The following is a 25000-nucleotide window of genomic DNA, read 5'->3' as shown; positions in this document are numbered from 1 at the left end:
TCGACCAGAATGGGGAATCAAGGGATAACTAGGACAACTCCTGGTCCACCCTGGGCCATCCCAGCAGCTATATATCCCCCAATCCTTCTGACGGTTGGATGGGCGCCGATTCTTGGCGGATGAGGATCGGGAGAATTCTAATCGAATAAGGAGCGAACCGTCGCAATCAAATCAAACCCACTCAGGGAATCGCAGTGCCTAGAAGTATAAATCCCCCCTGGGGCCACTCACCACTGGTGACGGTTGTGGAACTTCCAAACACGGTCTCAGCAGCCTGTCTTACTTCTTTTCGAATGTCGGGTTCTGGACTTCGCCTCCTTAAATCATGAGCAACGCCCAATCGATGGCCACCAACCACATCAGCCCTACCTCATCCTTCGCCGTCGGTGGTGGGAGGCCTGTCGACAGCTGACCAGGTGGCGAATCACCTCCTGAATGATTACACTTAATCTATCTCACATCACATCCCCATGATCATGGAATGATGCTCTTTCACCACCCTTCTCCCCACACTATTGACGCTGTGTACATTCATGCCAGACGGCTTTCCCAGCCTCGCTCTGCCCTTGCTGATGCTTCGCCCGTCCTTACTGGACCACCGCTGCATGCGTGTCGTCACGCCGGCCTTTTCCTGCTCTTTTCGTACGGCGTAGCTTTCCTGACTTCTCTCCTTTTTTATTTTATTTTTTTTCTTACCGGTTTGCTGCTGGTTTTTGACGAACCAAAAATAAGTATTGTTGTAGCAATAATTCAATCAGTAAAAATAAAAAAAGAAAGAGGCAACAGCTGGATTGCATTCCAATCAAACCCTCTGTCGGATGCACTGGCTATCCCTTCTGGGCTATGAGATCCGCGCGAGATGCCATTCCACCCTCCAAGTATCCAGGGTGCTTCCGGAGCTCTCGATGACGGGCGAGTCATCCTCTGTTCGCTTCGATTCTTTTCTTTTTCCAACTCATCGGTGCGGTCATCACCGCCGAATGGGCGCCCGGCCAAATCCAGTAATCGCCCAGTCAATCCCAATCTCCTTCCAACCTGAAGCCAAGCGGACGCTGGACAAATTTAACTGACAGATCCCATTGCATCGCTGTCCTCCTTATCTGTAATTCCTCTCCGTTTGTTGAGGCCCCTCAGGCTCTCTCCGTCGATGCAAGAACCCTGGAAGGTCCGCGAGATCATCGCCCCCCCGCCAAGTGGATCAACGGTCGATTGGCCTCTGATTGTCCTGCGTCCTGTATATACCGGTCCATACATAAGCCGAGCCAGCAGAGAAATCCCTCTTTGTGCTTTCTCCCGTTTGTGAAACGACAGATTAGCCTACGTGGGACTGGTCCGTTCCGGCAGGGAGGCAGACCCCTACACACCGACTTTGGATTTGATATATCTGTCCGTTGATTAGCTCGCGGGGCTTGGTTTGTAGCATAAGAACTATCATGTTGATTACACTCGGGAGTTCGCCCCCACGGAGTCGACAATAATGACTGCGTTGGCACGACGGGTCCCTCGTCAGCGAGGTGCCCAAACCCCGTCCAGGGGCGGGACCTGACCGATGTCATAGCTCTCCAACAGAGTAGAACAAACGGGGAGACAAACGCAAGAGTGGCGAAAAAGGCCAGAGATTGTCACTTCAGTCGCCGATCGGGATCGAGAGGACCCTCTGCCAACCCAACCGCGGACTGGGGAGAAGGTGAGACGGAGGTGGGCAGGGCAGCTCCCAATAATGGCCGGGGGAAAGGAGCAGGTGCATCACGCAGCGTCGCACATCGAGTCATCCCAAAGGCCGCGGATTGGTTGTGAAACGCGCCTGCGTCGCCGTCTCCCACTTAGATTCATCGCCTCTAACTGGAGACTGCGCGTCCATTGTCAAGCAGACCTATCGCGCCTTGAGAAGGTTCGGGCGTACAATGTGAACACGAGGGTGAGTCGCTCAAGTACGACATGTTGCATTGGCTTTTTCTTTGTCGGACATCCTGCTGCCCCCTTTTTCATTTGCCCCTTTCTTGGTGAGACCCGGCTCTTTACGTTGTGTATGTATGGATGTATACGCAGTATGTACTTTATTATTGTGCGATCGCTCGCTGATGTATTCATCTCAGGGAAGAGGTTCTCTGGCCTCTCGTGGGAGGCGGGAGGGTCTGTCGCTCAGAGACGAGACTACATCATGGGTTCAACAATCCGAATGTCCCTTTGTAGTGGGGAATACGAAAAGCGATTCATGACCCATGCCACTTTGTCCCCTTTGTGATGTGCCCAACTACGAGGTGTGATCAATGACGAATCGGTGGAGTCAATCGCATCATCGTAGTAGATAGAGCATAACGTTCTCTGGGGATGCCCGGATGCATGATATTTCCAGATGCCCGCAATATCCTGGAATGAGAAACATTCAGAATAGCATACAGGGTCTGGCACGTCGCCCCTTATCCGTTTGAGCCAGGACTGGCTCTAGATAGGACCAGATCTCCAGGACCTACCGGACTGCGTAAGTTCTCGAGCTGACTCTCCGTATGTCTTCGGATGAGACTCATGGTTTTATGTTTAGACCATCATAGAGAAGAGACTATCGCCAACGTCAAGCTAGCAGGATGGGACGGTGTGATGGCTCAACACAGAGCCCCTATCCACAACGATCTGGGCTTCTCAAATAGTTTGACCGTCGACATTTCCTCCAAGACACTGATACTCAAGGGATTACATTCGCTGATATAGAGACGACAGAATCTGGTTCAACCTGCGTTATGGGTTGAAACCAGGGGGTTGCTTTCTCAAACCGGTGCCAGCCTCATTCTGAGCAACGTTGTCAACTGCCCCAGAAGAATGAAATATCCAAATAATCTGCTATGGCTCAGAGTCTAGGTTCTTGACGACTACAGACAGTTCATGGAACTATTGTAAATGGTGAAAACGTCTCAGTAGATGCAGCCTAGTATTTGGACGGTATACATATATAGCATCACACCATGCCCTCTCACCACTTGCAAAGTCAAGACACTCCATCCATGCCTTGACATAGGTTTCACATGAAAGTCAGGGGAAGTACGGAGTAAAGAGTTTCGATATTTCTTGCAGTTTGGCTCTAGAAACCGCACAGCCAGCCACGGTGTGCACATCTATCCATGATGCTATGCATTTTGTTCCAGTAGAACCAAAGCTTATAATCCCTCTCCATCAGACGTGTCTTTTAGACTCGTCCGGCGCCAGCCAATTCATTGGCATGCCCAACCAGCGAGCGAGTGGCTGGCTGCAGCCCATAGGCTATCCTCCTCATTGCCAGCCAGCCATTCGGCAAGGGATGAGGCCCTGTATAGTTGTTATCTCGACTGACATGTGCGGGACGGTCCTCGGCTCCGCATCCCTTGCGCTGACCTTCAAGACATTCGTAGAAGCTACTCGTCCAGCTGGTTCAGGATCTCGCAAAAGACCTTCCCTGTCGTGAAGCAACCCGACCCCAGGGCCTACAGAATCTACTCTCCCCGCCACCAACTCCCTCCCAAGCCAGGCTAGATACGCAGCTGGTCAGTTGTTCCTGCACGTTAGGGTTTCGTTCGCTGCCGGTAGGAAAACCACGGGATATATCCCGATCGCCAACTGCAAGTAAGGATGGATCAATACGAAGGCGTGCATCGGTCGACCCAAAGGAACCCGAGCATTTGAGTTCTTATTCCCCCGCTCGTCTCTTTCAAACGCCGTTGGGAGTTTTGTTCGATGTCTAGCCCCACGAGTTTCCTCATACTTTCTTCAGAAGGCTTTGGTCCGGAGGAGTGACAACGGATTTTTTTGGGCTCCGGGCGTGGAATACGAGATGAATTACTCCGTGTCTACCATGGTTTCAGAGGGGAAAGGCGGAAGTGTTGTACGGAGTGGACATTTGCGGAGGAGTCTCAGATCACCGGAAAGGGAAAGCCACGACTCCATCGGAGTGGTGGTGAGACAAGACGAAAACAGGAAATCCATCGGGGAAGTGAACGGTCGGACCTGGGTCTATCAATCATCGCAGTCCGTGGAAGCAGCCTAGTGAGGTCGTTAATGCAGGAAGGGACGGGAGGGTGTGAAAGGAACGCGAGCGATGCGCAGTCCGGAGTCGCCAGATGCAGATGCAAGAGATGGAAGAAAGGCAGAAGAGGGGAAGCGGAGGCAGAGTCCAAACACCAGAAGGGGCACACGGAGTTAAGTAGAAGAAGTTTCCGCCGATCGGAGACTTTTTATTGAGCGAGAGAAAGGATTGATTGATTTCATTGATTTCTGGCGGGCGGAAAAAGTCGCTCGGCGATCTTTTTTTTTTTTTTTTTTTTTTTTTTTTTCTTCCTCCTTGCCGTTTTCTGCGCGACTCCAACTCAACCTTCAAATTGTTCTCCCGTCGTTTCTCTCTCCCCTGCTCAGAACTGGGATTGAGTGCAAGAACCCGATCGAAAGAGAGGGATATTCAAATCAGACCAACCCAAGTTGCCGGGGTTTAAAGACGACCGACGACGCAGAAACATCCCCACCGGAAATCCCCTCATCCTGCGGCTGTCAGCTTATCCTGCAGCCGCTTCCTTCTTGCTCTGCGCCTCTCCGGACTTCCTTTATTACCGTTTGTCGCTCTCTCGGTCCTCCGTCTCGCCTTCGCTTCTTCTCGTCGCCTTCTCCCGGTCGTATATACAATCCTTTCTTATAGATCTTCAATTGGTCCTTGTCAGTTCAATATGTCGGATTCTGTTCAAGTCGCAGGCAAGAGAAAGCGTGCCAGTAAGTAACCCGACTCTATCCAATGATTGGCAGCCAAAGGGTTCTATCTATCACATTGGGCCTTGCTGTGTCCCCTTCCCATCCCTACATTGCGCCTTCTCCAGTTCGTCACCTCGACTTCGCATCGATTGCATGCGCCTGTCCCAAGGAACAATCCGCTTGTGCCACATCCGGCGGGCTGGACCTGATCCCTTCTCCCTCTCCCCGCCTTTCCATCAATCAAATCCATTCCTCTCTCGCCCTGGATCCCTTTCGCGATCGTCAAAAAAAAATTCGTTGATCTGTTGCTTTGCCGTGCAATTACATCGAGCTGGATCAGATTCGATCGTCGAAATATTCCATGGATGCTAACGAAACTCGACTCGCAGGGACCCAGTCTTGCCCTCCTCCCGAGCTGCCTCAGCTGGTCGCCGAGCAGCATGTCCCCATCTCCGCCCACGATAAAGAGACCCAGCGGTTGATCGTCGTTCTGTCTCATGCAAGCTTGGAAACCTTCCGTGCCTCTCATGGCGGACGCAGCGGCACCAACCGTGATGAAAAATACTCCTTGCTCAACAGCGACGAGCATATCGGTGTGATGCGCAAGATGAACAGAGACATCAGTGAGGCTCGACCGGATATTACCCATCAGGTACCGTCCTTCCCCCCTCCAGGTTCCGGCCTAGGGTCCTTGTCCGAATGCTAATCACTGCCGATAGTGTCTTCTCACCCTTCTGGACTCGCCCGTCAACAAGGCCGGTAAACTTCAGATCTACATCCACACCGCCAAGGGTGTCCTGATCGAAGTGAACCCTAGCGTTCGCATTCCCCGTACTTTCAAGCGGTTTGCCGGCTTGATGGTCCAGCTGCTGCACCGTCTCTCGATCCGCTCCACCAACTCGCAAGAGAAGCTGCTCAAGGTGATCAAGAACCCCATCACCGACCACCTGCCTCCCAACTGCCGCAAGGTCACCCTCAGTTACGAAGCCCCCGTGGTGCGCACCCGGGACTATATCGAATCGCTGGGTCCCAAGGAGAGCGTCTGTATCTTCGTCGGAGCCATGGCCAAGGGACACGATGACTTCGCCGACACCTTCAAGGACGACACCATCAGTATCAGTAACTATAGTCTGAGTGCCAGTGTGGCCTGTAGCAAGTTCTGCCACGCCGCCGAGGAAGTGTGGGACATCGTCTGATCTGCGGGCGCTATCGGTTCCATCTTACTCGAGAGACGCAACCTAAGTGTGACGAGGTAACGACTTTTCCTTGCAATGATTCATCCGATGGAGAGCGCCACAAAGACGGGGGGGAAGGACGTCGACCCAGGCGTCGTTTGTGTGCCACTTTTTACTTGTCTCTCGCCCTCCGGGAGGGTGGAGGGGGGAACACGCTGCCTACAAATCTCCTATGCATTTCGGAGCCTTAGTTTCTTTCTTGCGTTTCTCGTTCCTTGTGCGATTTGGTGACCTTGAGAGCTTCGCGGCGCCTCGAGCCCACCGTCCCCAAATCCAGGCTTTTGTTGGTGAATTTGGACATTTCAGCATCTGGCAGGCAACAGGTCGATGCTTGACCCCACGCAGAATGGCGGCGGTCTAAGCTCCCTTTGCCCTTTGTTGAATACAAAAAGTATCTGCCAGGTCCAACTCTCCAGCCAAGGTTCTGCTTTCTTCCATGATCCCCGTCTCGTTCGATCCTCAGCAGGGGCAGGGGTGCTGTACAGCTATCAGGCCTGTTTGTTCATACCTTGCGCGCATGCTGATCATGAGACCATGTCGAAATATTCCAATAGAGAGGTATATAGGTATACATCAATATCTTGAAAGAAATCCGAGAGCAATGAAAGAGGGGGGCTGGTAGTCCTCGAAACCACATGCATAGCTGCCGTTTGGATGATATCATTGCCACTCCCCGGTGCAGTAGACTAGCAAAAACAGGCGTAAACCCAAAAATACTTGGTGTGTACTCCATTTGCAGTAAGGGAGTAGGAAGAGAACACTCCGTAGGGAGAGAAGAGAAAGAGCCGGAATGATTTCATGAGGGGAAGAGGGGCCGCTGCCTGAGGCTGCCCGCAAGGCATTCAATTCAGTCATTCAGGCGATCTTCACGGCGCGCTCTTCCATCATCTTCTCTCATTCCCAACATCCTCCGATTCCCCCTTTTTTCTCACCCCCCTTCGCTTTTTCTGACTCACAAATGGCCTCTCGTCCGGGTGGATTCCCAACTCATCCAATCCTGAATTCATCCCGTCCGTGAACATGGAGAAATCCATCGTCCTTCGATCGGGTGGTTCCGGTGGCTGGGGATGGAGGCCCCCCTATTCAACGTGGCATGCAGATATCCCAGGCCCTCTCCCAGGGTGGATCTCCCGCTTCACTTTGTGCCGTTGGTCAACTGGATCAAGATTCGGTGATGGAAGTTTCGGTCACTGACAAGGTAAAATTAATCTAATCGAATCACTAGGGAAAAGCCCCGGGGTAAGGAGCACGATGATATGATAATGATCTTGATAGTGCTAGATAATGCTCAGAGGACATGTTCGAATGGGATCAACATGGGCCCATTATTGTCTTCTCCAACGAAGCAAGGACAGAGAACCATGCACCTTCTTTTTCGCCTTCTTTCTGCGACATTATTCCGCGAAACGAATGACTTCTTCCGTCCCGGTTTCTCATTCGTTCAGCCCGCCTGGCGTTTGATCCACGACGCAGAAACGGAGTGGATGTCGGTTGGCGGTCAGATAGCACTACTCGGCGACTAGCAACAGCAGCAGTGCCCAAACTAGCAGTGAAACGTACCATCAGCCAGTGGTGCAGCCAGCGAAAGGGAAGGAAAGCCACAAGCTGCCCCTCAGTGGCTCCCAAGATGGTGCACTTGACATCGCCATCTGCCCCTTCGTTGTCCCGCCGTCATTGGTGACTTTGGTGACCAGCCTGCAAATAGGAAGAGAGCATTGGCTTCCACCCCCTAGGCCCAACCCGGATCACGGTGGTCTTTGCGAAGATTGAATAAAAATTGAAAAAAAAAGAATTGACTAAAATTCAACTAAAGTGGACGATTTCTAATAATATTATCATTCTGCTGACCGCGGATTCCACTACATACTCCGTAGGGAGTTTCAACTTTTCCTTCGCTTTTTTCGCTTTGTCCATCCGGTCTCCACCGCTGCCAATCCCCATCTTCCACTTTGACTTGGGTTTGGTCGCCTCACCTCTTTCGACTTCTGACATGATGCGGTTTGCGCTTGGCTCCTCTGGTGCAGGATCCACCGTTTTCTGATAGGCGCCCCATCCGATGTAGACAGGGCCACCTACAGGACCGTCCGTCGGGCCTCCCCCACGATGACCTGGCGGTTAGGAACTAGAGACTAGGGACGAGCTTTCTCTCTCTCCTCCTTTCCCCTGGCTTCACCGATGGGTAGGAACACTTCCCTTCCGGTCGAAGCCTGCAGAGCCCGGGTTCGGTCACTAGACTGCCTCATGGAGACTGGGTAGCCATTCGGACGCTTCGCGGGTCTATGCAATCATACCTGCGGTGCTAAGCCGTACTCTACATCATTGGAGCAGATTGCTTCCTCCGGCATAAACCCTTTTTTTATTAGAATTAGAATTATTTGGTTAGCGTCTGACAACTTGTGATTGGATGCAAAGTTGGGCATTCTTGGGAAGAATAGTTAACCCCCTTTTGGGAGCTTGGTCTGGAAATATCAAGTATATATCTTCCCTCCTGTTTTCTCTCATCTTCTCTTCTGATCAAACAATCAAACTGCTGTCACTCTATCATTCGTGTGTTTCTATAAACCCTCTCCCACACCTCTTCCTTCTTATTCTTCTTCCCTTCAATCACACTTGTCATCAACCTTCCAAGTCGTGCTCTTGCCTGTGAACACTGGTTGAACAGGTTACAGTTTGCATTTCCAGTCGTACCACGTCCTCAGTCCTGGTCTTGCTACTTTGTCAAAGACTCGCTGTACTCAGCGAGTCAACTTGCACATCATACAGACATGCCTGTCTCTCATCTGACCCTGACGGTCTCGCACCTCCCCACCTCGACGTCATTCTTCCTCTCCTGCCTACAACCCCTGGGCTATCAGTTCATTGGCCGTCATGACGACTACATTGGCTTTGGCCAGAATGCCGGTGAGCCGGCCGACTTCTGGATAACCGAACAAAAACCTGGGTAGGTAATCCCTAACTATCCTCCCCATGGGGATTGTTTGTTTCAGATGACAGGGAACTAACCTCCACATACAGAGTCCCAGCTGGTGCCGCACATGTTGCGTTCCCTGCCCCTTCCAAGGATGCAGTGGGCGCGTTCTTCATCTCCGCGCTGAAGGCTGGCGGAAAGATCCACGGCGAGCCCAAGACCCGGGATTCGGAGTCGGGTTACTACAGCGCAGCTATCGTCGACGTCGACGGCAACAGCATCGAAGCCGTCTTCCGACCCAGCACTTCGTCCGCCCGCTCGGAAGTCAGCAGACCGGCTCTGGCTTTGCTCGAAAACGGATCCGTTGTCTCCAAGGCCACCAGCAAGGTCAGCTCGGTCAAGCCGGAAAGCGTTGCGCCGCCGAGATCCGAAGCCCGGTCTCATGTCTCCAGAGGAATGAGTGCCGTTGACCGAGAACGATCTGCCCCCTCCGAAAGAGGCGCGCCCTCCGTTTCTCCGCGAGAGATCCAGCAGGCTCCGTCGCCGACGTACGTTGTTCACCACACGACCCAGAAGACCGATGACGGCAAGGCCGCGAAGACCATCGTCGGCACCCTGATCGGAGCTGCTGCCGGTGCAGCACTCGCATATGCCATGGCCAAGGGCGACTCCGAGTCGTCGTCCGAGACCTCGCCGCCGCCTCAGTATTCGCCGCGCGACATCGCCCAGCTCATCGCCCCTTCGCAGGCCTCGTCGCAGACGCACGAACCGCAGGCCTTCCGGGCCCTCGAGGCGCCTCCCCCAAGAAGCACCTACTCTCAGTCCGAGATGCGCCCTTCGCTGACCCGCAGCGTCACCTCGAAGAACCCCCGTGCCAGCACCATCTACGAGGGCACGGAATACGTCCCCCGGGGTGGCGGCAGCGTCTACATGGACGATAACGGCCGTCGCGCCTCGGAAGGAAGCGTCTACAGCTCTGCCTCACGGGAGGTGCCTCTGCGGGCAATCGAGTATCCCCCGCCTCTCGACTCGCGAGGCTACGCCAGCACGTTCATCAGCAGCTTCCCCGATCGCTCGCGGGCGATGGACAACGGCAGCGTGTACTCGTCGTCCACCATCAAGCCCTCCAAGGCCAACTACCAGGACCACCACTCTTCCCACCACAGCTCCCACCAGTCCTCGCACCACTCCTCTCGCCATTCCATGACGCGATCCCACTCCGGCAGCGCCGCCTCCTCCGTCCGCAGCGCCCGCCACGCCCCCGAGGGCTCCGTCGCGTCCTACCGCAGCGGCACCAAATCCAAAGTGACAGCCCGCGACGTCCCCCTTCCCGAGAGCGTCATCGACGGCTGCGACGTGAACACCCAAGTCACCCCCGATGACTCCATCAGCCAGGTGGACAACTCCGAGCGCCGCTCCTCCTACTCCCACCACTCCCACCGGTCCCACGCCTCCAAGCCGGCCTCCCGCGTCTCCTCCAAGCACTCCAGCAAGTTCGACGAGCCCGTCCGCCCCAGCGACAGCGTCAGCCAGGTCTCCAGCCACGCCCCCAGCCAAGCCTCCAAGGCTTCGCAGCGCACCATCAAGGCCGGTGGGGGCAGCATAGCGGGTGGCTCCAAGGCCGGGTCGAAGATCAGTCCCAGCCGTCGGGGGAGCCAGGTTGCCTAGAAAAGGGTCTTTCCTTCTTCTCCTTCAAATTGTTCGATCTACAGCTGTCACTGTCACACCTTCATCATTGCATACTACCTTCAACTACGGTCACCAGCACCGAGACACACACACAACAGTCCAACGAATTTACATGTAGCATGTTCCTCCGCATTTAGGGGCATTGGGGCGTTATGGGAATTCTGGATTTTTTTTGACTTTTTTGTTGGTTTTGTTGGCAATATAATATTATGGTATCTTGTTTTTGTTTCGCATAGAGAGTGGTTTATTTCCTCTTTTAATTTTTGCCTATCAATGAATCAAGCCTTTGGATTCCAGTCTATGTCATTGTCATCCCTACTATTCTATTCTATTCTATAACTTCACTAGTATCGCTCAATCATCCAAAGCACTAGATCCCTATGCCTGATTGGGGCAGGTTAGGGGGTCTAAATCCGTGTTCTTGCTCCGATGACCACCTATCAGTAGCCCATGGAGACAACAGAACTTACTAGGCAAGTAAGCCGACGACGCATTAGGCAGGTGAATCCGACTCCAACGTGATACAACCGAGACTGTCTCCAACCACATTCTTAAGATGATGCATTACCACCCCAGTAAGGAAATATATCAACTATAAACAAACAAGTGCCTCGTCCTACGTTCCTACATGAGACATACACAGATACCTACCTACCTACCTACCTATCTATGTTGTCATCTCTACGGCCATTTCGACGTAGGATACCCTTTTAGGAATTTGTCTGACTGACATCCAAGCAGGGGGGGGTCCTCATGTGAACGCCATGGCCCATTCACTCTGGGTTAATAGTTACCAAAGAAGTTAAAATGATTAAATACAAACATAAACTATGTACCAACCGTAAGGAAACTATAAACAGACTCAGAGTATGATAAATCATCATTGACTGCGCGAAACTATCCAACCAAACAAGTCTATCACCCACGTCCCTAACCCAGTGCGATCATGACATCTCTCAGTACCAGCACAAGGGCCTTGCTGCTTTGGGCCTAGTAGAGAGAGGTATGGCTTGAACCGTAACCTTATGCTAGGTCTTGACCTTAGCTCTAGAAATACCGGCAATGTTGTCTTAGAATCAGGTCATGCATGTCTGATGGTATTTGTCCAACTCCACTAAAACTCTCCCGTCTCAACGATTAACTTCGATTACGTGGTGAATGCTGCTTCTCTGAGTGGTGTGCATTTCACCCGTGTCACGTAGGATGCAGAATTAGGCTGTGGAGAGACAGGGTTTAACTGTCTGGCCGTGTATAAAGGAGAGCTTCTCGACGCTGCATTCTGCCATTCTCAAACTGCCAGGCTTGTATATTTCACCATCAGAAAGACAAGATGGTCCCCCTGCCCTCGCTTTCGCCCGAGGAATACGCAGAGCATCTCTCTGCCTTCCTCGATGAGATCCAGTTCTCGATGCCCCAGCCAAACCCCGACCTCTCCATCGACAAGATGGTGATTTCGCATTTCGAAGCCCAGCCCTGGGACCCGGTGCTGATCAACAAGGCAACCCGCAAGGCCGCGCGATCCGCGGAGATGATGCGCATGGTCTATCCGTACGTCGACAGCGAGATCAACATTGCGTACGGGATCTTCTGCACGTACATGTTCGTGATCGACGACAGCGACGAAGCCCTGGATGCAGAGCTGGCCAGCTTCGAGGGCACCCTCTTTGAAGAGAAGTCGCAGCAGTCGCCCTTCCTGCAGTCTCTTTTCGCCTTCCTGAACGATCTGGGCTCGCACTTTGGTCCCTTCTCTCGCACCATGATCTTCAAGTCCATGATCGAGTTCATCACCGGACGCTTGATCGAGACTCGCTATAAGGAAATGCAGCCGCCCAGCGCGGCGGTCAAGTTTCCGTACTACCTGCGCCAGAAGACCGGTGTAGCGGAGCCGTTCGCGCACTTCATGTTTCCGGAGAAGATGTACCCGGAGAATGAGTGTCTTGCGCTGTATATCTTGATCCTGCCGGATCTGTGCGACATCATCAGCTTTGTGAATGATATCTTTTCGTTTTACAAGGAGTCGATCCTGTCGAGCGAGGTGAACTATTTATCGAATGTGGCCATGGTACAGGGGATCCATGTGTCGGAGTCCCTGAAACGCACCTCGAAGGAGGCGGCCGAGAGCCTGAAGAATATCCGGGCCGTTCTCGCGGATCACCCGGTTATGCTTGATACTACGATCCAGGCCGTCTGGGGATGGATCGCCAGTCATATCAGCCAGGCTCGGTACCGACTTTTCGAGCTGGATCTGCACGTCCCGAGTGTCGATGGACGTATTTTGGACACCCAGAAGAACCGAGCAGCCGTGGCGCATTGAAGACGTTTTTGTCGGCTGGAACCCGTCAGTTGATTGGTTTCAATAAGTATGTGTCTATGATGGATTAGTTGAATTGAGGGTTACCCTGAAAGGGTATGACAACAGCGTGATGATCATGAGTATGCATAAGATGTCATATACAGCTTTAGAGAGCGTATTGCCATGGTAAACGATGATGGTCAATCACCGAGAAAATCCCTCATATTCACTAGGGGGGTTGTAGCTTGTTCACCATCCATTCTGTAGTGCCTAGAGGATGATCTCACCTGAAGATGTCCCGCAGCAATCAGGTCCTCATGATCAATATCCCAGGAGATGACCACGCCAATATCGTCAAGGATAGGGTGCATGGCTGCCTGAGAAAAGAGAATGATGCGGGTTGGGCTGAAGTCGAAGTTGAGAATGCAGAGTTCGACAGGGAAGGAACGGGGTGGATGGGAAGGGCACGTGCAGAGTCAAAGTACACTGTCCTCCGCAGTTCGACTTGATATCTACGAGTCAAATCACCGGTCAACTGTTGATTCGGTCTTGCCCACAGTGCTATCTGATACAAACACCAATTCCTCCATCCCCAAATCTCCCGCATCCCCTCCGGCAAGCCTCAACGACCGCACCACGTCCTTCATGCCTCCGTCCAAACCCCCACCCAAAGAGAAAACGCCATCCTTGGGCTTGTGTATTCATCACGTAATTTGTCCGACTCCGTCGTGGAAAGAAAAAAGTAAGAAAATGCCATCAATGCATGTTGGTCATAATGATCGTTGGATATGACATCTCCTGCCGATAGGAGAACAAAAAGAAAAGGGCACCGGAAAGAAAAAAGGTAGTTAAATTTCAAGACAACGCGCAAATAGGTTCATGGTGAAAACACGAAATAGCAACGGATCTACGATCACGGTACGCCAGGCTTCGGATCTGATCTAACGGCGAACGAAAGAAGACGCAGAAGCGATTGGGAAGATCGAGGGGTGGCCGTGGAAGGTTGAAAGCGAAGATCAAATAGCGTATTTGCGGGTCCATTCGCGGGCGGTCGCCTCGTACCGAGGACGGTCGGTCTTGTAGACGTGCGCGATCTCGGGCACCAACGGGTCATCCGGGTTGGGGTCTGTAAGCATCGAGCAGATCGACAGCAACACTGGGGACGTTAGTTTGGCATGCGAATATATGGCAGATCGAAATGCGAACCTTTAGAGATCGTGAGAGCAGGGCTCCATTGGTCTCGGAGGATATCCAGGCAGATGCTGCCGTTCGAGTTGATATTGGGGTGGTAGATGCGAGTGGTGAAGTTGACCTTGGGGGGCTTGAACGGGTAGTCGGTAGGGAAGTGGATCGAGAGGAAGAAGACACCTCCGGAGTATGGGGAGTCACCCTGAAATGTGTGCGTCAGTACAAGGTCCCAATAGAAACATCTTTATTTTTAGCCCGGGCGCCGGGCGCAGGGATCCGGCGTCTAGCAGACAACCCCACCCCGACAGCGGCTATGAGAGAGGGTGAATACTCACAGGACCCATTATCGTCGCTTGCCAGTGAAACTAAAACGAGGAGCATATGTTAGCACTGGAGTTTGCGGGACGGTTGCGATCGAGGATATCGAAACGGCCTTTGAACTGGGACGCCCGGCCGCAAGCGGCACGAGGGAACCAGACCAGGGCCGCAATACAACAGGACAGAGGGGATTCGTACCAGATCCTCTCCTGCGGGGCCAGCAGAGCAGGAGGAGGGGGGATCACTGCGAAGAAAAAGTTAGTTTCTTTGTATACATGCAAGACCGACCGGGCGAACAGGGGAGGGCGCCATGAGGCCCCGCGGTCGTGGCGGGGTGATACCGCCAGACGGTGAGGACCGGCACCCTGCGCCCCTTTTGCGTTGGCACACTTACCGGCCTAGATCAGCGAGTTCCTTGTTGATTCTCTTGAGAGCCATTTTGCAGGGTGTGATGTGAGAGAGGAGTCTTCCACTCGGTTGAGACAGAGGAGGGGGGAAAAGAGCGGGTATCGAATCTGAAGGTGGAAATCTGCACAGCACAACCCCTCGTTAGTCGGACAGGTCGAGAGGATGGGGAGAGTGAAACGAACGAGAAGAGAATGCAAAAGCGAAAGCCAAAGGCAGCAATACGGGCAAGAAAAGAAGGGGGACAGGAGGCAGAAAGGGAGGCAGGGGAAAGACTCACCGTGGATGATTACGTGGGAGGCGAAGAGAAAGAAAGAGGGGAAGGAATTTGGGCTGAAAAAAGAGAAAGCGAGCGAGAGCGACAGAAGGCGCCAGTCACGCCGTACCGTATTTTTGCGCCCGTGACCGTATTGTACTGCGCCACACCACAACTTCGTACCTGGACAACGCCTGACATGTACTCCCTACTCCAGAGTAATACTCTTTCTTTTACAACTATGTATACTTCCTACCCGTTCAGACGGTGTAGTCTCCGGAGTACTGGTCAAATATTTCTCTCATACAGATATGCAGTCCAGTCAACACATCAGAAAGCGGCGTCGCCACATTCTGATCACAATCGGGCAAAATGACTGGTCAGATCCAACCAATTTTTTTTTTCGCGGTACCTTTTGGAGAACAATGGAGAAGCGATCGAAGGAGAAAAGTGAATGTGGAAGAGAAAAAAAAAAAAAAAAAAAAAAAAAAAAAGGCCCGTCAAGACCGACCAAACTTTCCCATTCCATGATTAATATTAATTCGTTGTGGCGACGGCTAAGATCTCTAGTCCCTGTCCAGCGCCAGTTCGGGATTGAGCCCGGATCATCATCGTCATCGTCATCGGTTCGGGTGGGCTCTCCTACGGAGTACACTCGAAGTACCGTCTGTGTTGAGTGGAAAGTGCTGGTTGCCGTGCCCGATGGCCCATACGGTACCGTTCTCCCGGTAATCGCCTTACCGTACGACAGACAATTCACCGGCCCACGTGGCGCAGTCGGTCACGTGGGCTTTCTCGAAGGCTCTCCTATACTACATAGTAGACTGAGGATATGGATGGATTTCCTCTTGATCGTAGGATGGAATACTATTTACAATGTCTAATGTGTTATATTTAGACAAACGCCTGCACCCCCGTAATGGCGCGTCCCAGGATCAATGCTGTCCAATCATCAGCCCTCGACTAGACATGGATGCGACGGAGAAAGGGAAGTACTCACCGTGAATATCACTCTGCCCCTCGTACGTTTGCACGACAAACAAATTCGCCGAATGTCTCGCAATTCCGTACTCGTCGGCGGTTGCATTACCGCCAAACACCTCCTGCAGTCTATTCGACAGATGACGATTAGCGGGGAAAGCAAAATGAGAAGGGGAACAGCCAGTCAGCCACGTACATGCGGGAATTCGTTAGCGCCCGATCGCAGTTCTGTCGCTTGACCATCGAGATCATCTCCGGCGTGGACTTGCCCTCGTCCTTGAGCCGGGCGACCTGCGTGGCGGCCAGGGTTCCGTACGCCGCGTCCGTGGCCGCGTCCGCCAGCTTCTTCTGGATCAGCTGGTACTTGGCCAGCGGGTTGCCCTTGAACTGCTTCCGCTCGAGGGCGTAGGTGCGCGCCCGGCTGAGACAGTCCTCGAGGGCGCCCATGGCCCCAAAGGCAATGCCCAACCGCGCGCTGTTGAGACAGGTGAACGGTCCCGTCAGCCCCTGCACCTCGGGGAACATGTTCTCCACCGGCACGGGACAGTCGTCCAACTGGATCATGCCCGTGATGGATGCCCGCAGGCCGGTCTTGTTCTTAATGGCGGGGGTCTCCAGGGTACCCGGGGGGCACTGGTCACGTTCCACCACGAAGCCGCGGATCTTGCCGTCCAGCTTGGCCCACACGATCAGGACGTCGGAGATGGGGGAGTTGGTGATCCAGGTCTTGGAGCCCGACAGGAGATAGTAGCCCTTCTTTGTCGGATGCTCGCGAGCAACCGTCTCCATGGATCCAGGATCCGAGCCGTGGTTGGGTTCGGTCAGGCCGAAGCAGCCTGCGAGCTTGCCCTTGGCCAGGCCCGGGAGCAGTCGGTCCTTGAGCTCCTGTGTTCCGAAATCATGGATGGCCGTCATCGCCAACGAGCTCTGCACCGACATGCCAGATCGATACCCGGAATCGACGCGCTCGACCTCCTTGGTGATCAACCCGGAGGCGACGGTGCTTGCCCCTGCGCAGCCATATCCGTCGATGCTGGCACCCAGAAGACCCAACTCTCCCATCTCCTCCAAGATCTTGCGGTCGTAGTTTTCGTGGCGGTAGGCATCTGAACCAGACGGGAGCAGGTTAGCGTTTTGTTCCTCTAGACTATAGCACGGTGAAATGGGCGGTAGAAAGGTGCGCACCGAGGACTCGAGGGAGCAGGCGTTCCTGGCAGTATTGTCTGGCCGTGTCCTGGATGGCCAATTCCTCCGCCGTGTACAGTTCCGATGCCGCCAGCGGATCTTCCCAATTGAACGCCGTCGCAAACCCCCGGACCGACGCAGGAGTCTGGCAGCGGCGGGTTGCCGATTGAAGGTGGCGCGAGGCCATGCGGAGCATGGATGGATGCATTGCGCAACTGTCAGAGAATTAAGGTGGGATAAAAAGAAACAGAATTGATAAAATAGGAGATCTTCAGAATCTCAATCGTGCGCTGAATTGTCCAGAAGACGACGGAGCTCGATATTTAAGTCGACGACCTGCGTCACCAACAACGTGATGATAGTTATTGCGGGGAGAACTGGCCGATTTTCCGAAGAACGCAGGCAAAGAAGGCCCGCCTCGACCTCGGCAATGCCACTCGGCCCGCCTTGGGCTCCCGCGGAAGACTGTCCACGCGCATTCAACATAGCCGCTGAACTATAGACATTGTCCAGTTTTCATAGATTGTTTGTATGCATTGTTACTGGATTTACACCTGGAATCCCTATTTCTTAATGTATTTGGCAGTAATGGCTTTATGTTCAGCATATAATCATGATTGTACTATATAACTATCTACAACGCCCCGAAGAGCGTGTCCATGGTAGCATGGCAGGTGCAGGTATCTGCAGTTCATCAGATTTCGCTCTCGGGCCCGTCAACGGGTATATGGCCTGTGTAATAATCAGTCCGGCGCATGGAACCATTTGTCGCATTGTTGTAAGTGTAGAGAGGTTCCATAGGCCAGACCGGCAAGATTATGCTTGTGCGCTCCTAGTTTCTGATCAAGACTTCAGAAGATTCTGGACTTCAATACGTAGTCCATGATGCTGACTTCATCCTTTATATATAAATACCAGAACGCTGGTGCAATATATAGTAGCATCAAGCAGGCATCTGGGACTGCAAGAAGTCAAAAACCCCAGTAGGAAAATAATCCTCGTCGAATCCCCACAGATCGGGCATCATAGGATCCAGAGAGCCTTCAGAGAGACCGGCCTGCGCCTGGAGTTGCGCGGCTTCGGGATCAAAGCCATTGCCGCGCTCTGCAGACAAGGGAGCCACCCCAAGTAGCGGAGGTGGATGAGCAAGGATGGTGTCCCCTTCACCCAGCGGCTGGGCACCCGGGATGATGACAGGTTTGAACATCGACGAATGTTCATGCAGACGCTGTCCGGCTGACTGCTGGGTGCACGCATTCCGCTTCTCCCATTCCTCCAGTCCGGTGAGCATTTTTCTCAAGCCCCGGGCTATGTGGTGGCTAAGATGTCGGTCACTCGCCCTGCGACTGCAGGACACCATCAGCTCGACAACTCGCCCGACCAGTGCACGCACATAAGCAACGTTGATGCGTAGACCGGCTGATGCGATGGAGTTTTGTTGGCCTTGGCTCCCGGGGATGCTGTTTGAGCAGACTTTTGCCGCGATTTTCAGCAAAAATACAGCGGCGAATGTGATCATACTGTGGAGATACAATGGAACACCGACCAGCGCGGTCTGAATGTCTGGTTCGTCCAGGACGACCAGCAGCGTCTTGATGGCCGACTCGATGGCCAGGTTTGCGCGCTTCTTTCGCTCGGGAGACATCGAGCGGGCCGAGATTGAGGAATGATAAGTCCGTAAAGCCACGGAATTTAGTTGTAGGCGAGAAAAATGGTAGTGCAGGTAGACGGCTTTATAAGGATACGCACCAACATATTGACTCCCGGCTATAATCCCATTAGAAAAGGAAAGGAAACGGGGGAAGGGGGAAAGATGACAGGTGTTGGTTATACATACACAATCGAGGCAGCCACGAAGATTTCCAGGTTTCCAGATCGGCATCATACTCATCAATGGTGTCAAACTCGCTCTCCGGGACCTCCAGGTCGACATCCGGACCGAAAGCGTGATATATCCTGGTGAGAATAATGAACAGATCGACCTGACTATGCAGTCGTAGCTCGGCCTGTGTCGATGTGGGGGATAGAGTAAATGCGTTGTGATTTTTAATACTGTGATCCTCGTGGATAATCGGCGGGCGGCCATAGGCAATCGAGAAATGATGCTCCAACGTCTAAGGGTGACAGGTTAGCAGCAGACCAGGAACAACAGGGATAGCAATGCCTACATAAAGAAGATACCATAACCGAGCCTGCTCTATATGTTCTGGCGAGCCTTGCGTGGCTTTCCTATAAGACTGATGGAGACCAAGTTCCGTGGCTATACGTACGCAGTGGCCGGACAACTTCCAACTAATGTCCGCCAGCCAAAACGCCCCAATACATAATGCACGTAAATCATCCAATGTATGGTGGTCAAGCATAGATGCCGACGCTAATCGGGCGAATTCGTTATAGCAAATGTCGAAGGTTCTCTCTTTGCCATGTATATGGAGGGACGTCACGGTTAGGATGGCGGCCGTGAGCATGGTGGAAGAGTTGCGGACAGAAGTGAGATCTTTATGTATGAGCGCCATGCCGTCCCATAGATATCGGTTGAGCACCCGGTCAAAATAGAAAAAAAGGTCTTGCGCCTCTTGTATGCCCACCAGACCTCGGGAGATGAAATCGGTGACAAGGGCCCTGTCGTAAGCGTATTGTCGCTTGGGGGTATTCGCCTGGATCTCGCTCAATTGAGTCACCTCATATAAGCTCCCCATTGGCGCATTGACTATCGAAGAGACGCCATTTTCCTCCCGATCAAGGGCAAACTGCGACTCTTGCTGGAAGGACTGGGGAGCCGTGTCGGGTCCGTCTGCCGCCGTGCTAGCAGTGATATCGACCGAATTCGTTCTCCGATCGTGTCCAACCGCGACCCCAGTATCTTCCGTAGACACGGTCGACTCTTTTCGATCCTTCTTCTTAGGCGGCGGCTCGGTCGAGCGACCCGCCGCTTGGTAGTATGCGAGGTTTGGTAATTCGGCTTTGCTTAACAAGTCGGCCATGGCAAGCTCTATCGTGGTTTTCCACCTGTGAAAATCCAAACACGGTCAGTTTATTCCGGCCGACACATACATTTGATCTTAATACCGGGAGGGTAGAAATTACTCCGCTTCGTCATCTAACAGGGTCTGAAGACTCTTGTTGACGACGCAATCTAGACCCATGCGCCGACAGCGATGGCAGGTCGACTCGCCCGCTTTCATGTCACATTTCACTTTATGCCGCTTACACTCCGAGCAGGCCTTGATTTTCCGACTGATTTTGGGAATATGACCGGCGTTCTGCTGGGGATCATTTCTCATGGCAGGATGGTGCGCCGAAGCGCCCTGAGGGGACGAGACGGACGACGCATCGTCATTGGCGTCAAAATGAGGACGGCTTCGTTTCATGACGCAAAGAAATTCATTGCCCGAGCCAATGCATACAACATTAAAGAAGGTCTAAGGCCTACCCCTCTGGCCCACAAGAAAGGCCGTTACGGAGAGTTGGAGAGGGGAGGGGTTTCGGAGACTGCGAGCAAATCGGGGAGCGAGGTGATGATCGGGAGTGCTTAGATAACTTAGGATGCATTGGAAGAAAGCGGCACTAGTGCCATCCAGGGTAGTCAGTGGTCCATAGCGAGAGCGCCTAGGCATGGTGAGTCTTGGGGACTTCTGCCGATGCCATCAACTCGGGTCGCTCAGTTTCCCCGAAGACGGAGCGAAAGAGACGCGGAGCAGTGGGGGAGCCACGTGATGCACCCACCCGCCGGCGCTAGTCCCGACGGGGTTTAATGACGACCGGCGCGAAGTCGCGTCGTCGCGACCGACGGCTGCCTCGAAGGCTGCATGCTTCAACCTGGAGGTTTTGTGAAGACTGGCGAAAGAAGGACTTGACATTCTCAACTTGTGTTTTTTCTTCCTTTTTTCCTCGAGTTTTCCAAGTGTCAAAGCTTTTGCAATGGGTATTAAACGTAAGTCGAGCTCCCTTTCCAGTCAATTGACACCTGACGCGAGCTTCGATACTAATCGCCCTGGCAGAATTATACTCGGTTATCTCAGAAAACGCCCCCGATGCGATTAAATCGGGGGATATCAAGAATCACTTCGGTCGGAAGGTCGCTATTGTACGTTATCCCCCTTGGTCATGCTGCTGTTGAACAAACCGAAGCAACTAACAGATGTCCCTTGAATCTAGGATGCGTGCGTTGTCTCCGAGCATTGAAAAACTCGCAAGCACTAACCCAAACAATGCAGTTCTATGAGTATCTACAGTTTCCTGATCGCCGTCCGATCCGAAGGCCAGCAGCTTATGAGCGACACGGGCGAGACGACGTCGCATCTGATGGGCATGTTCTACCGCACGCTGCGAATGGTAGATAACGGCATCAAGCCCCTATATGTATTTGACGGAGCTCCGCCGAAGCTGAAGTCCGGCGAGCTGGCCAAGCGTACGGCGCGGAAAAGCGAGGCGACGGAAGCGCACGAAGAGGCCAAGGAGACGGGTACGGCGGAGGATGTCGAGAAGTTTTCGCGACGGACCGTGCGCGTCACGAGGGAGCACAACGCGGAATGCAAGAAGCTCATCAAGCTGATGGGTATCCCCTATATTGACGCGCCGACGGAGGCTGAGGCGCAATGCGCGGTTCTCGCCCGCGCCGGGAAGGTCTATGCTGCCGCGTCGGAGGATATGGACACACTTTGCTTCGAGGCGCCGATTCTCTTACGGCATCTTACGTTCAGTGAGCAGCGGAAGGAGCCCATTCAGGAGATCCATTTGAACCGTGCGCTGGAAGGCCTCGGTATGGATCGGAGCCAGGTGAGCTATATCGTTTGAGGCGTCCGTTCAGCGAGAGATGCAGACCCCAACTAACGCGACGCAGTTTATCGATCTATGTATCCTACTGGGGTGCGATTACCTCGAGCCAATTCCCAAGGTGGGACCCAACACGGCGTTGAAATTAATCCGGGAGCACGGCAGCCTGGAGAAGGTGGTCGAGGCCATCGAGAACGACCCCAAGAAGAAATACGTCATTCCCGAGGACTGGCCGTACCAGGACGCGCGCGAGCTGTTCCTCAACCCCGACGTCCGGGACGCCAGCCACGCCGACTGCGACTTCAAGTGGGATGCGCCCGACGTGGAGGGGCTCATCGACTTCCTGGTCAAGGACAAGGGGTTCAACGAGGACCGGGTGCGCAACGGGGCTGCTCGGCTGCAGAAGAACCTAAAGTCGGCCCAGCAGTCCCGGCTGGAGGGCTTCTTCAAGCCCATGGCCCGGACAGACGCGGAGAAGGCCAACCTGAAACGCAAACACGACGAGAAGCTGCAGGAGCAGAAGAAGCGCAAGAAGGACGAGGCGAAGGCCAAGAAGGAGGCCAAGGCCAGACCTCGCGGTGCCGGGTAGACGCGAGGACGAACCAGGAGGATCACTCCGTAGGAATCAGAATAATATTTATGGGCCGAATGAAAATCAACAAAATCAAAGCAAAAGCGGGCAACTGGGAGCAAAACAGGCGTTGAGCGGAGACCGGGATTAATTGACAACAACTTGCGTTCGGACGAGGCGTGGCGGTTCCCTATTGGAATGCCAGCGTCCAACCGTCCCTGTACCTAGGAATATGCTGTACGAATGAGATAATTTTTCCGTTAATTTTGATTTTATTTCGAGAAAACCCGCCGGGTGAAACACTGTGGGGAAGGCGGATTTTGGGTATGTTTTGGTCTGGTTGGGGCTGTTGTGCAGGATCTGCCGTGGGAAGTCAATCGGAGCCAGGGCACGATGCGTGTTGGGCACAAAAGCCATTGGCCGTGATCCTGGGTCCCTCGGGGCTGCGAGCACGCCAAATCATCATGGGCGAGACTGGCCTCTTGGGTCTCTATTTCTGGGTTTGGACATGACGGTGCTGGCGGTTCTGGGACCTGAGTGTGGCGTGCATCGGAGGTTCTGCTGTTCGACTGTGCTACCTACTCGGGGGTGGTGATAGGGCTCGCTAGGATGGGCGTACAACATTCAAATCAATTAATGTACTCTAGTATTCTATTTCATGACTCTACGGTGGATTCTGTATGTAGTGTATTGGTTTTAATTTGATAAAGACAATGTTGAGGTTCTACGTTGAGAGATCACAAGAGATGGGTCTAGATCTATATATCTCGGCTGTCGGATGCCGTCATTGCAGAGGATGATACCCCCAACCCACACAGACCAACCTGAGAGCATTGCACCTCAATGCTGCAGGAAACAAGGCAGATGGAATCTCCAGACCCTCTACTATCGATAATGACCCAATAACCCCAGGTTTGGTGGACAGATCAGCCGTTGCGACTGCGAGCCAGATCACCAATCATCGGCACGAGAGAGGCCGTGATGAAGGTGGATATGATCCTGGGACCGACATGTCGTGAATCGGAGCAGTTTGCGGGAGAATCCCCAGTAGCGACCGATATCTTCTCCTGAACCTACCAAGCAAGCGTGCAATTCCCTCGCAAAGCCCGCAACCCGAGGGGTGGTGAATCTCCATCAAGATCGGGACCCGGAGCCAAGACGCGGATGTGCCGGACGAGGGCGAGAAGTAGATCACGCAGGACCCATCCGACACTTCTTGTTTGATTTTCCCAGTTCCCACATCTATAACGCTCTGAGACTAGCTCTATTGCTTCTATTCTACTGTCGTCACCCAAGACAGACCAGCAGGATGAACCCAGTCCCAAGCGCGGACGTACAGTAGCAACGCATCAATTCCTACGGGCCACCGCCCAGGCCACCCATGGATCGTGATCTATAACACCGGGCGATCAAACCAATGACACAGACGAGCAAGCTGCCATCAGGGTTCAGACTAGGCCGTTCAAAGCAACGACGAAAGGCAATGGATACATCATGCCACCCCGTGACCTTGGGTTTGGGCACGAGGTCTGGTGAAACCCTCGTCCGGAACGGGGGGAGCGTAAGTCTGGGTCTGGGTCGGGGCTGACATGCTACAAACGTACAAAGACAGAGCTCGTCCATTACAAATGTACAGCTCACGAGGGATCATGGCTCGACGGTCGATGCAAGGGACCGTTCAGGGGGTGGCATCCAGCTTCTCCATGTCCTCCAGCTGCTGCGCAAGCCGTGAGGAGGTCATGAGCTTGATTGAACGGCAGTCCCGTGCAGAGACAGCTCTCTCTCGCTCTCTCCCCAGCCATGCGTGGGGATCCGTAGCTCCAGAATGGCAGGGAGAAAACCACCCACCAGCGGGTATTGTAGATGGAGGACTCGAATGATTTATTCAGGGATTTTTTTTAGAGGTTGAAGGGACTAGAATGGGGATTTTGGGAAACGCGTGTGGAGGGATTGGGCATGCGATAGTCACGACAACGCGATCATTTGGGATAGGAAGAAAGGAGCGAAAATCAGAGTGGGAAAAAAAAAAGAAAAAAAAATTATTGTACGAAGGGAAATGTTTGGAATGCGCATAGACCAGCATCTTATTGAATTTACTGCACTAGAAAGGGGAGGACCCAGACGAGAGAGATGGATGGGGGAAGGAAAGCAGCACGCGTTGAAGAATCATGAGGGAAATCCTTTTCTACGGCATTACGAGAAGAGAAGAGACGCTCGACCTCAACCGAGAAAACCCACGGCCAAGAGCAAACCACACGAAAGTCTGATAGACGACGGGCGAGCACAGCGCAGAAGAAAAACAAAAGGCAGAGGGAAAAAAAGAAGGAAAAAAAAAGAGGAGACGGGCCTTGACGTGTTGTGAGAGAGAGCGAGTGATCCTGTGTCAACACCCGCGGCCCTATAAAGCGCGCATGCCCCGCGGCCTTCCACCCCTTCCGTCGTCGTCTGCTTTTCTCTTCTTCGATTCCCACCCACCATCCACTCGACT

At 53.2% G+C, this 25000-nt stretch overlaps 7 protein-coding genes across 7 annotated transcripts; 5 read left to right on the top strand and 2 right to left on the bottom strand.

Annotated features, from left to right (window-relative positions):
* The first annotated feature begins 1512 nt into the window (after nucleotides 1-1512).
* Nucleotides 1513-2381, top strand: P170DRAFT_83508 (uncharacterized protein). The gene is made up of 2 exons (XM_024855407.1): nucleotides 1513-2048; nucleotides 2097-2381. The coding sequence occupies exons 1-2, from the start codon at nucleotides 1721-1723 to the stop codon at nucleotides 2243-2245; spliced, it is 477 nt and encodes a 158-aa protein (XP_024706996.1). The 5' UTR covers nucleotides 1513-1720; the 3' UTR covers nucleotides 2246-2381.
* A 2304-nt stretch (nucleotides 2382-4685) lies between these two features.
* Nucleotides 4686-5903, top strand: P170DRAFT_443844 (18S rRNA pseudouridine methyltransferase; the record flags this gene model as incomplete). The annotated part of the gene is made up of 3 exons (XM_024850589.1): nucleotides 4686-4728; nucleotides 5097-5359; nucleotides 5427-5903. The coding sequence occupies 3 exons, from the start codon at nucleotides 4686-4688 to the stop codon at nucleotides 5901-5903; spliced, it is 783 nt and encodes a 260-aa protein (XP_024706995.1).
* A 2804-nt stretch (nucleotides 5904-8707) lies between these two features.
* On the top strand, nucleotides 8708-10518 carry P170DRAFT_352932 (VOC family protein; the record flags this gene model as incomplete). Its single annotated transcript, XM_024843946.1, has 2 exons — nucleotides 8708-8883; nucleotides 8958-10518. The coding sequence occupies 2 exons, from the start codon at nucleotides 8708-8710 to the stop codon at nucleotides 10516-10518; spliced, it is 1737 nt and encodes a 578-aa protein (XP_024706994.1).
* Nucleotides 10519-11428: 910 nt separating this feature from the next.
* P170DRAFT_433563 (terpenoid synthase) lies at nucleotides 11429-13096 on the top strand. Its single transcript, XM_024848522.1, has one exon. The coding sequence runs from the start codon at nucleotides 11870-11872 to the stop codon at nucleotides 12851-12853; it is 984 nt and encodes a 327-aa protein (XP_024706993.1). The 5' UTR covers nucleotides 11429-11869; the 3' UTR covers nucleotides 12854-13096.
* Nucleotides 13097-13568: 472 nt separating this feature from the next.
* Nucleotides 13569-17515, bottom strand: P170DRAFT_453310 (putative glutaryl-CoA dehydrogenase). The gene is made up of 8 exons (XM_024851356.1): nucleotides 17166-17515; nucleotides 16177-17086; nucleotides 16000-16109; nucleotides 15904-15940; nucleotides 14537-14582; nucleotides 14356-14385; nucleotides 14039-14222; nucleotides 13569-13988 (listed from the first exon to the last, which is right to left on the bottom strand). Exons 1-8 carry the CDS (start codon nucleotides 17371-17373, stop codon nucleotides 13849-13851), a joined length of 1665 nt encoding a protein of 554 aa, XP_024706992.1. The 5' UTR covers nucleotides 17374-17515; the 3' UTR covers nucleotides 13569-13848.
* A 248-nt stretch (nucleotides 17516-17763) lies between these two features.
* P170DRAFT_453309 (uncharacterized protein) lies at nucleotides 17764-20798 on the bottom strand. The gene is made up of 4 exons (XM_024851355.1): nucleotides 20253-20798; nucleotides 19334-20174; nucleotides 19003-19279; nucleotides 17764-18932 (listed from the first exon to the last, which is right to left on the bottom strand). Exons 1-4 carry the CDS (start codon nucleotides 20534-20536, stop codon nucleotides 18109-18111), a joined length of 2226 nt encoding a protein of 741 aa, XP_024706991.1. The 5' UTR covers nucleotides 20537-20798; the 3' UTR covers nucleotides 17764-18108.
* Nucleotides 20799-20990: 192 nt separating this feature from the next.
* Nucleotides 20991-22768, top strand: fen1 (multifunctional nuclease RAD27). Its single transcript, XM_024852069.1, has 5 exons — nucleotides 20991-21099; nucleotides 21167-21252; nucleotides 21324-21328; nucleotides 21383-21944; nucleotides 22009-22768. The coding sequence occupies exons 1-5, from the start codon at nucleotides 21087-21089 to the stop codon at nucleotides 22528-22530; spliced, it is 1188 nt and encodes a 395-aa protein (XP_024706990.1). The 5' UTR covers nucleotides 20991-21086; the 3' UTR covers nucleotides 22531-22768.
* Nucleotides 22769-25000: the final 2232 nt, after the last annotated feature.

The sequence above is a fragment of the Aspergillus steynii genome, assembly GCF_002849105.1.
Source record: "Aspergillus steynii IBT 23096 chromosome Unknown P170scaffold_2, whole genome shotgun sequence".
NCBI classification, from domain to species: Eukaryota; Fungi; Ascomycota; class Eurotiomycetes; order Eurotiales; family Aspergillaceae; genus Aspergillus; species Aspergillus steynii.
This window is presented reverse-complemented; position numbering and strand designations above follow the sequence as displayed.

Coding starts and splice junctions, on each gene's coding strand:
- P170DRAFT_83508 (XM_024855407.1), top strand. CDS start 1,721: ATGGCCGGGGGAAAGGAGCAGGTGCATCACGCAGCGTCGCACATCGAG. Junction 2,049..2,096: donor TATGTATGGATGTATACGCA/GTATGTACTTTA, acceptor TATTCATCTCAG/GGAAGAGGTTCTCTGGCCTC.
- P170DRAFT_433563 (XM_024848522.1), top strand. CDS start 11,870: ATGGTCCCCCTGCCCTCGCTTTCGCCCGAGGAATACGCAGAGCATCTC.
- P170DRAFT_453310 (XM_024851356.1), bottom strand. CDS start 17,373: ATGCATCCATCCATGCTCCGCATGGCCTCGCGCCACCTTCAATCGGCA. Junction 14,223..14,355: donor AAGCGACGATAATGGGTCCT/GTGAGTATTCAC, acceptor CACACATTTCAG/GGTGACTCCCCATACTCCGG. Junction 13,989..14,038: donor TGCTCTCACGATCTCTAAAG/GTTCGCATTTCG, acceptor TAACGTCCCCAG/TGTTGCTGTCGATCTGCTCG.
- P170DRAFT_453309 (XM_024851355.1), bottom strand. CDS start 20,536: ATGAAACGAAGCCGTCCTCATTTTGACGCCAATGACGATGCGTCGTCC. Junction 20,175..20,252: donor CTGTTAGATGACGAAGCGGA/GTAATTTCTACC, acceptor GGATTTTCACAG/GTGGAAAACCACGATAGAGC. Junction 18,933..19,002: donor TTCGTGGCTGCCTCGATTGT/GTATGTATAACC, acceptor ATGGGATTATAG/CCGGGAGTCAATATGTTGGT.
- fen1 (XM_024852069.1), top strand. Junction 21,945..22,008: donor TCGGTATGGATCGGAGCCAG/GTGAGCTATATC, acceptor AACGCGACGCAG/TTTATCGATCTATGTATCCT.